Source organism: Belonocnema kinseyi, chromosome 3 (genome assembly GCF_010883055.1).
Source record: "Belonocnema kinseyi isolate 2016_QV_RU_SX_M_011 chromosome 3, B_treatae_v1, whole genome shotgun sequence".
Classification (NCBI taxonomy): Eukaryota; Metazoa; Arthropoda; class Insecta; order Hymenoptera; family Cynipidae; genus Belonocnema; species Belonocnema kinseyi.
This window is the reverse complement of record NC_046659.1, coordinates 43,532,221-43,542,218: the sequence shown is the minus strand read 5'-3', so window position 1 is coordinate 43,542,218 and position 9,998 is coordinate 43,532,221. Positions and strand designations below refer to the sequence as shown.

General features: G+C 34.3%; 1 protein-coding gene across 1 annotated transcript in view; it reads left to right on the top strand.

Annotated features, from left to right (window-relative positions):
• LOC117169799 (probable cytochrome P450 6a14) overlaps positions 1–9,998 on the top strand; it is a 150,879-nt gene that overhangs the window by 105,694 nt on the left and 35,187 nt on the right. Inside the window, exon 4 of the mRNA XM_033356305.1 lies at positions 1,337–1,504. Within this exon, the coding sequence (XP_033212196.1) occupies positions 1,337–1,504 (168 nt within the window). The remainder of the gene's footprint in view (positions 1–1,336; positions 1,505–9,998) is intronic.

Genomic DNA, 9,998 nt, shown 5'->3' with positions numbered 1-9,998 from the left:
TAGGACCTAATATCTTTGGCCGTACCCATGGTTTTGTCTTGTCAGCGAATCAGAAGCGAGTTACAGATGAGCTCAAAAAGACCAAAAGATAAGCAAGTAGATGCACTGTACGTAAAGTTTATAATAGTTGTAACTGGAGAATCTTTGCCGCATCTGTTTTTTTTTGTTATGAATTATGGTGAATCATAGGTAATTATAGAAACGCGTCGATTTGGTTTAACCAGATCCATATTCATATACAATTAGTCAAGTGTCAATTCGTAAAACGAGCACTCCATCCAAAAGTGCGAGAACAGCATCTAGAAAAGTAGTTTTGCTTAAAGAGTATTTGTTGAAAAACAATTTTTTTGTTATTGAAAAAAAGTGTTAAATAATGCATAAATGTAAAGGACTTGATTAGCTAAATAAATATAGCAGCTTTTTCAAAAAATGTAAGCACCATTTCTTCACAACAAATTTTGTAACAATCTATAGCACTTGAGCTAAAATATTTATTATGCTAAAAGGAATCTTGATACGGAATTTGGTAAAACTTCAGAATAGCGGATTCTCCAATATGGTCCTTTAAGTTGAAACTAACTAACCAACAAACAAAAAATTGCAATCGATGAGTTATAAATGAAAAAGGTGAGGGAAGAGCGTTTTCGGACCATAATATCACTGTGTTTATAAACAAGCAGGCCGAGATGCACTTTGCGAACCTGACTGAAATCACTGCCTTAATCACTAACAATTAATCCCGATCGAGATTACTTCGAAGGCTTCTGTTAAAAATAACTAATCACATCAAGATAATAATAAAACAAAAGGAGCAAGACGGTTTTTGCAACGACAAAAAACGTGCTAGAGATGGGTCATGGAAGAGTGATCGGTCACATCTGAAACCCCTTTTCCAGCTCGCTCTAAAAGAACAGATGCTAACGACTGATAACAGAAGCGTGTGCTGACACATCTCGAACCACAAATATTTTCAGTCAGGTTCATACTATTTCGTACATTTTTACGATTAGAAACAATGAACAAGTTGTAAAAACATTCAACTGCTATTGTTCATTTAGAACAATTTACATACGCTTTAGAGCCATTTTTAGCATTAGCCATCATACTAAATAATTACTTCTTTAGTCTATTTTCTGATGTACAAAGTGATAATGCGGTCTGAAAATGCTCTTCTTCTACCTTTTTCATTAAAAATTCATCGAACTTTTAACAAATTTTCGTTCGTTAGTTAGTTTAAAGAACCACACTGGAGAAGCTACTATTTTAAAGTTTTACCTGGAATTCCATGGTTTTAGGCAATTTGAGCAATATAATTTAAGTGTACAACTTGGACTAGGTTTTGAAACGTCATCCACGACAGCAGCTCACTGCTTGTACGAACTGGCAATTCATCATGACATTCAGGAGGAAGTGCGACAGGAAATTTTTTCTCAGCTAGGAGAAAAAGGTGATCTCACTTATGATAGTCTGAACGAAATGCCTTATCTTCAAAAAGTTGTTTGCGGTAAGTATTCCAATAATGATTCTCAAATTTTTCCTTTTGTTTTCTTACGCAGGAACCAAGCTGCGAATTCCATCTCGGCTATTTCCATTTTATGATGTAGAGAAAAAAAAATAAAAGTAAATCAATCAAGTCGTCTTAAATCAAGGAGGCTTTTCTATTCATGAATCATAACTTTAAATTACGTTAATAAAAAAGGTTTTTCGGTACATAAAGCGGAAATCTCATGCATGCTCAGTTATAATTCCAGTATATTTGTAGGCTATGTTACATTATGTGTCAACCTAAAAATATACAAGTATCACTATTGCGTATTTCAGAGAAATCTGAGTCGTGAGACCACTGTTTTATATTTGACAACTATGTACAATCCATAAATAAAAATTTTCTAATTTCTATTAACTAAGAATAAGGTAAGCACAATGTATTTAGTTGTACAACTTTAAGGACATGTGATACTTACAGTTTTCCCGGCTTTTTCCACAAAAATGAAAATTAAAAAAAACTGAATTCGGATATGCTATAAAAATATCATAACGGACGTCCCCGGACTCTTTTTTGAGGGATAATAACAAGAAAAAAATTTATTGTGCTAAATAAAAATGTTATGCATATGCATTATTTTGAGGTTACGTCGTTTTTCATCTTTGCCTTTCCGATAATCTGGAAATTATTTATAAAATAAACTTTTTTGATTGCCTGCTAACAAGGTTAGTTCCGGGAGATTAATTACTATCTTTATTTGTAAGTCCAAAGTTTTTGGCCAAAAATATTGTGCAGTTTGGAAGTAACGCTCGGCTGAATTGTAACACACATAACGTCGAAATATACACGCACGTTGTTAGCAATATAAAAAATTTTTTGATAAAAAAACACAAAAAAGTGAGTGTGGACGTCTGTTATCATGTTCGCTATCATTTCCCAAATTTTGACGGCAAAATATTTCTTATCCTAGGAAAAAAGCAGGAGGAATCTAACACTGAAAAAATCGTTACTATTTCCGAAGCGCTATGCAAATTAATCACATTTTGCTAAATTAAAACTTTTTTAAATTAACCCACAAAAAAGTGTGTGGGGACGTCCGTTAGCATGTTCGCTATCATTTCCCAAATTTTTAAGACAAAATATTTATTATTCTAGAAAAAAAGCCGGGGGAACCTAAAACTGGTAAAATCGACAATTTTCTAAGTATCAGATGCCTTTAACTCCGCAGTTTTAAGCAAAAAAAGATTTTGCGACACATTTATCCTCTGCAGAACTGCGCTTTGAAAAGGACTGGGACCTGAGTCGAAACATGTCAGCAATATCTTAATAAAAAAAATTTTAACCGGAAAAGGCCTTCACTCTATTAATATTAAAATGTATTAGTATTATGGGTTCTATCCAATCGTTTCAAATCAATAAATATTTTTATTGTCGCACAAACTTTGAATTATGCTGATGAAAATTTTTTTGTTCTATAAACCCGATTTTAAAAAATATTTAAATCGATCTCTAGCAATCAACCCAAGTGAAGAGCCTCACAAAGTCGTCATGTGAGGTTCCTTACTTGGGTCCATATTAGTGTCCAAGGTCTTTTGTTTCAGGCGTCATTCACTCTACTGACTCTCTTGTTATTAACTATTTGTCGCCATACTTTTGTATCCTGGTACACTTCTCTAGCTTCCTTCAAGTCCATGCATTTTTTCATGAAAGCTCTCTTGTTTCTATGGCTTCTTATGTTCTTCTAACTAGGGTCTAATTCATACATTCTAGCCTCGAAGAAAATAACTTAGAGAGATTTACCAGCAACCTGTGTCGGACCAGTCTTGCGGAACGAACGTGTTATTTAAGTAAATAACACGATAATTCTAGATCAAGCTAAAAGTTCTATAACTACTTCTTCACATTACTCCCTTCCCCATCGAGTTAAATGACAAGAACTTTGTTACTTATCAATAACAAGTACTAATATCGTGGGCCAATCTGTTTGTCTAGAATAAACTAATTGTTTTTTTTCATACATCAATTTGGAATTATGTTAATAAAAAACTTTTAATATAAAAATTTTATTTTTCTAATATTACACATTGCAAAAAATGTAATTTATATTTGAGGAAATGTTTTTATAAGTTTTCAGACATCGGCGGTGAAAACGAGCCATCCAAATTTCAAGAATTCAGCTATAACTAAAACATCGCTTGATAAAGATTTTATCAACAGAGATTTTGACTCACTGGAATCTATGTTGATACTGTTAGTTTTTAATATTGGGACATACATCCACGGTAGAGTTGAAATGATTAAAGTTTAATTGTCACGTTTCAATTTAAGTACTGAAATATGAATTAGACAACGAAGTTAACTCAATTTTTTCGAAAAATTACTTTCAACCCCTTTGTGTTCATTTCTTAAATTGAAAATTAAGCGTTTTTTTGTGCCAGTCACCGGAACTTGCTACTATACCGATAGCAATATTTGCGAATAGAATCTAACAACCCCTTTTATTTTGTAGGGAAGTAAACTGCGAGTCGTTAGAAGCACCTTAAATTTGAAGGAGCGACATTGCAGACAAACTATTCTTGATTTTTGCTGGTTTATTTTTCTGAGTCTTTTTATCAGCTCGACGATACATTTCTCTGGGGATTCCTCAGGTATATTATTCTTGTGCGCACTTCAAATAAGCTTTTTCTTGAGCTATCACAATGATTAGAATGATTCTCTTGAGAATCTCAAGTGATTCTCAACTGCAACAAATACTCTACATCGCCCCGCACGGAACTATACTCAAAAAATAATAATCCTTTCGCCCAACCCGATTTTGCGATTTAGGATTCTTCTTGGCCTTGCTTCTGTATTGTGTTGTAATTACCAAAAAAATTACCTCCACCAAATTTGAGCAAAATCGGTCAATATTGACATGTGGCCCAAAGCACTCAAAGTTTCTCATGCAATTAAAATAGGAAAAAGTGCCCTACAGTTTCAAATGCGGTTTTTTTTCTATTTCACCCTAATCCTTTAGCTCTGTAAAATTATTATCTTTAGGCTATGTGAAAGAATATATCTGAACATATTGTTTTTCAAAATTCAAAAAATGACGGACACCTCTAAATTTAAAAAAAAATTACAATTTCCACAATTAACAAAAAATTCTCGTCAAAATCTTGTAAGAGGCAGATTTCTTGATTATAAAGCATGCGATGAAAATTAAAACTCAAAATTTAAAAAAAAACTCAAGATCGTGGCACAAATTTCGTTTAGTCAGAATTTCTTTGTTTCTCGATGAAAAGTTTTCACGTGTCAACTAAAAGGCTATATTATTGTAAAGAAACATATTTCGTAATGCATAAAAGTAAACATTCAAAACTGCGCCGTATGAAGTACTTAAAAACTGATACTTTCTATGCTTGTCGTCCATAGATCTTCAAATTTCGAAGAGAAATCAATTGTATTGTTACAAAGTGCATGGCTGGAAGTCGAGATTTTCACTAAAGTAAAACTGGCACTTCATTACCTTTTATTAAAAGTTACATAAATTATACAAACTTAAACAAAATATGAAATATATTTTCGGAAAGGAGTTAGTGATTCTCAAAATTTAAAATTCTTAGACAAGAGAAAAGTTCCCAATTTGATATTATTGTATTTTGTAATATGGAGGAAAAATTATTTTTATTTTGTAAATATTCTATGTTAAACGATTGTTTGTAAATTATTTTTTGAGGTTGTGATCATATTAACAATTATTGTAATCGATTATTTCCGTATCAATAAATCCTTTACAAAAATGTATTTGAGATTTTGTTAAAATTTATAACAATTATACAACTTTTCCAAAATACTAATGAGGCGCAATTTTTACTTTGGTGAATTTCGAAACCTGAAAACTTGGTATCGAGAAACAAAGAAATAATGAGTCAAATCCTGAAAATACGTGTCGTCGTCTTTGCTTTGGAAAACAAAATATTTTAATAGGTCTTACCGTAATGATTAAGACAAGTGAGAGTCCAAGTTTTATAGTCTCAAACACTTGCAACCGGCAAACGTTAGCAAACTTTTAGTATAAATGTTTTGTCAGTAATAAGCTGATGAAAATGGTGAAATTAAAAAAAAGTGAATAAGTTTTTAATTATTGATTTGAGAATAAGATATTCAAATTTAACGATTTTTTCAATTGTTGGCTTACGTAATTTGTTTAAAAAAATTTTTAATTTTAGAAGTTTATGTAACATAATTGAAACGCTGAGAATAACATTACACTCAAATTTCCCAAATGTCAACTGACATGTTCTCTTAAATGTGCACTCAAAATATAGGTTCTGTGTTTGTTAGCTGTACAATTTTGTTCAAAGGGGGGTAGAGTTAAGTTGACATATGAGAGAGAAAAAGTTCACATTTGGGAGAGTTTTAGTGATACTAGAGAGCGATTGACATTTGAGAGATTCTAGTGTATAGGCAAAGCTCACTTTTGTCGAAAATCATTGTTTTGCAGTTTCAAGCACTTTATCAGGTTTAGGCTTATCAAAAAATGCAAGAAATTTGTAAAGAAACGAATTTAATTTTGCCAAAAAGCCTGGTTAAGCTTGAGGTGGTTGTTGAGAAATGATTATGGAAATTGAGTATGAAAGCCCATTTTGATTTTTCACCGTCCGTACAAGCCTAAACTGAGCAATAATTGAGATTATATTATTTATGTACTTACAACAAAAACAGAACAAACAGTTATATCACTGACATTTTTTTTAATAAGTTTTAATTCTTTTAATTTTCCAGAAATATAATCCGTCAGGATCGCGTATGTACTAAGAAAACTTATAAAATAAACACATCGCAATTAAAAACCGCGAAACCATTACTTTGCCTGTCATCGGTAAACTGCAAGGTTATGGGTAAGGGATTGAGCCAAGCAGTTCGATTTAACCCGTCGGCCGGCCGCTGGTGCTGAGGTTAAAACAACATGGCACCGGTAACTGGAGGGAAATTGAAAAAAAACTATTTAATGAAATAATAAAATCTATTATTTGTTTCATATTAATTTTAATATTTTATTAAACAGATACTAAAAATAACAACAAATTTCCAAAATAGTTTTTCGCACTATATAAATTAATGAAAAATTATTCTTTTTTTAGGAGGATAAAAATAATAAATTTTGCCCTATGCATTATTAATATTAAACATTTTAGCCATTAGAAATACTTTGAATTTGTTCATTTATCCTGTTAATTTACTTTAAAAATTGTAGCGATTCATGCATGCATTGTGCTTTCATTGTGCTTGCACTTCATGCTCATCACAAAGTGCGAGGCGTATGTTTCCATGTGCGACGCATGCACCTGACACCTTGCACGCACTGTGTGCCTCGCACACCGTGCAAGTAACGTGTCCCGCACGTTTGCTATCTGGGCATATTCAGGTAATCTTACAAGTTGAAAAAATGTAAGGTCATGCTTGGGGTTTATCGAAAGGAATAGATCATATTTTAAAGTATTAACCATAAAGTACTGATCTCGTATACAAATAACAGTTGACTTGTCAAGGTTTCTGAGTGTATATCTAAACATTTACTTAATGTAAATAAACTAACGCATTCTCCCGATTAGCTGCAGTATTTTGCCAAATGCTGAACTTGTGTGTATTAGGAGATACGGTAAAGCTATCAAGTTTGAAGAATTTAAAGTTAGACTTGGCGTTTTTCAACAGAAATCAATCTGTCAGCAAATTATTAGAGGGTTTCATAGGGCAGCGAGGGCGAAACTTATTTTTTACTTAAAGTCACTGAAATAAAGATGCCAGATTTACAAAGGTGAAAAACAATCGATATTTTAAGGGCATGCTCTTTGGTGACCACGTGACCAAACTATTCCCCGGTTATGAGCATTTTTTTGGTGTTCACTGTGTCCACACGGATTGAGATATCGTGTTTAAAATTTGACAGATTAAATAAAAAGCTCTAAAGAACGTTTGTCTACATCAATATGTTTATAATTTTAAAGAAATCTTATTTATAAATAAATTGATGAAATAGGATATTACCATTAGAGTAATTGCACTTTGCAGATAATTTTTGGTTTGATGCGTTTCAGATTTTTTGATTCGCGTATATTGAGCACTGACACTAATTTTGGACTAAATCGTCTAAACCTTAAAAAAATATAAGCAATAAAATTTGCACATTCGTTGCAAATAAAAAATTAGTATCTGCACACACGTAATCTATCATATTATTTTTGGAGCATTTTTAGCGATTTCTAGTGGAGGAAAAAAGAAACTTTGAGCGTCAATAAAGTCGAGATGGAAAATGGTAATATACTATTTCATTAATTTATAAATAAAATGTCTTTAAAATTATAAAAATATTGATGTATGCAGACGTTCTTTAGTTCTTTTAATTTTATCTCTCAAAGTTTGAACACTATATCTCAATCCGTGTGGACACAGTGAACACCAAAAAAAAATCTTCATAAACGTAGGGTTCGGAAGAGGACCATTTCGCTGGCTCTACCACCCACGCAAATTTAACTATTTTGGGACAAATATTCAGTGCAGGATTTGCTCAAATTTGTTTAATAAAAAAATAGAATTTGTGCATCATCGGAAGTACCTGATTTCTCAGCAACAAAAAAACACTGGCGGGACCAACGAAACGTTTCGCTGGCCCCGATATTATCCATCATCAACTTTATAAGGGCGCATTTTTTCATCTGCATTGCCAGTTAAATCTTACTATTTTCTGTAGGTAGAATTAAGTCACTAACAATTTGTAGAGATTTATTGATTGAATTGGTAAAACGAAAATTACTAGTTGAATCAGTTTTATTTATATAATTAAAAATTTGTCCTAAGGACAACCGCAGGATTTCGCCGGGAGCGGGTGCTAATCTGGAAAATTGCACCCGCTTCCAGCGACATCGCGGTAAAATTTCAGCCACAACCACGTCTCACGACCGTCAGATAGGTGGTTACAGTCTGTAAAGGAATCAATACGACGATCCAGCAAAAGTCTCGTGCACCCTAAGAACACGGAGTGACCCAAGGACACTTTCCATTCTCGACAATTGACTCAATTTTACTAGGAGCATTTAGAGGAGTGATATTAAGGTGAATGCCGTAGGAGTGACAGAGATGGTAATAAAGAACTCTTAGTGCCGCATTATGCCTTTGAATGTAGGTCGTTCCCGCGTGAGTTCAACAACTAGATAGTATGTGAGCTAAATGCTCGGGGTGCGCATGGCACGCCCTGCAGCTATCATCGGGAATGTCTTGACTCAAAATGTGGCGAAGGTATGTTAAGGTGGAAATGACACCGTCATGACATGCAAAAATGAAACCCTCTGTACCAACTTCAATCTGGGCGATTTAAGGAAAGCAAACGTAAGCTCACAAGACATTGACTGATCCTTCACATTTCTGTGGAAGATACCGTGCATCCTCTTATCGAGGAGCTGTTCACGAAAGTTTTTCTCTTGTGCTTTCTTAATCCGGGCTTTCAGGAGTGAGTACTCAAGATGGATTAGATTTGATGCATTTTGCTCACTCCTAATACTGAAGTCAAGTCCGAGTGTTTCAGCAGCCTCCTCCGCTGCTTTGTACAAAAATGCTCCTTTGCCTACTTCCTCGTGATTCCTGACCATTTTAAGAAGAGGGTCTCTTCCATTTGCAACTCAATGTGCTGTACCCAGAATAATCCTGTTGTGAAGACATTCAAGACTCAATATTCCGCGAACCCCTTGACGGCGTGAGATGTACAGTCGTGGAAAGGAAGACTTAAGATGCATGCTTTTGTTCATGTGCATAATCTTTCTTGTGCCGATATCAAGAGATCTGAGCTCGTTCTTCGTTCATGCAACTACTCCAAATGAATAAAGTAGTACCGGGACGGCAAGCATGTTCGTTGCAGATACTTCGTTCCTCGCCGACAGTTCGGAAAACCAAATCTATCGGACGAGACGTTTGTGTCTGCTTCGGAGAGAATCCTTTATAGATGTCACATCCTGAATGCGGCTCTGTGGCACGCCCAGGTATGTATAAGTCTCTCCAGCGCAAAGGTGTCGTATGGCGCTTCTATCAACGAGCTCAGGATTTTCAGGAATGCCATTCAGTTTTCCTCGCTTCAAATAAACCTTGGCGCATATGTCTAACCCAAATTCCATTCCAATTTCCTTAGTATATCGTTCGACCATCCCCAGAGCTAGATGCAGTTGCTTTCTGTTTTTAGCATAGATCTTAAGATCGTCCATGTAAAATATAGTACATGAGTGACCTTGTACTTTCGATCTGGAGGTTTGCCGCACAAGTACCCGTCGGAATGGTGCAGTGCTAGAGATAGTGGCAATAATGTAAGGCAAAAGAGGAGTGGGCTCATGGTGTCACTTTGAAAGACACCTCTCTGAAACGTGACCTTCTTAGTGGTCATACGATTTTTGCCAGATGAGATAGTAAATCTGGTTTTCCAAAGCGGCATCAATCTCTCTATGCACCCAAATATTTGCGGATGAACCTTTAAGATTTCCAAAAG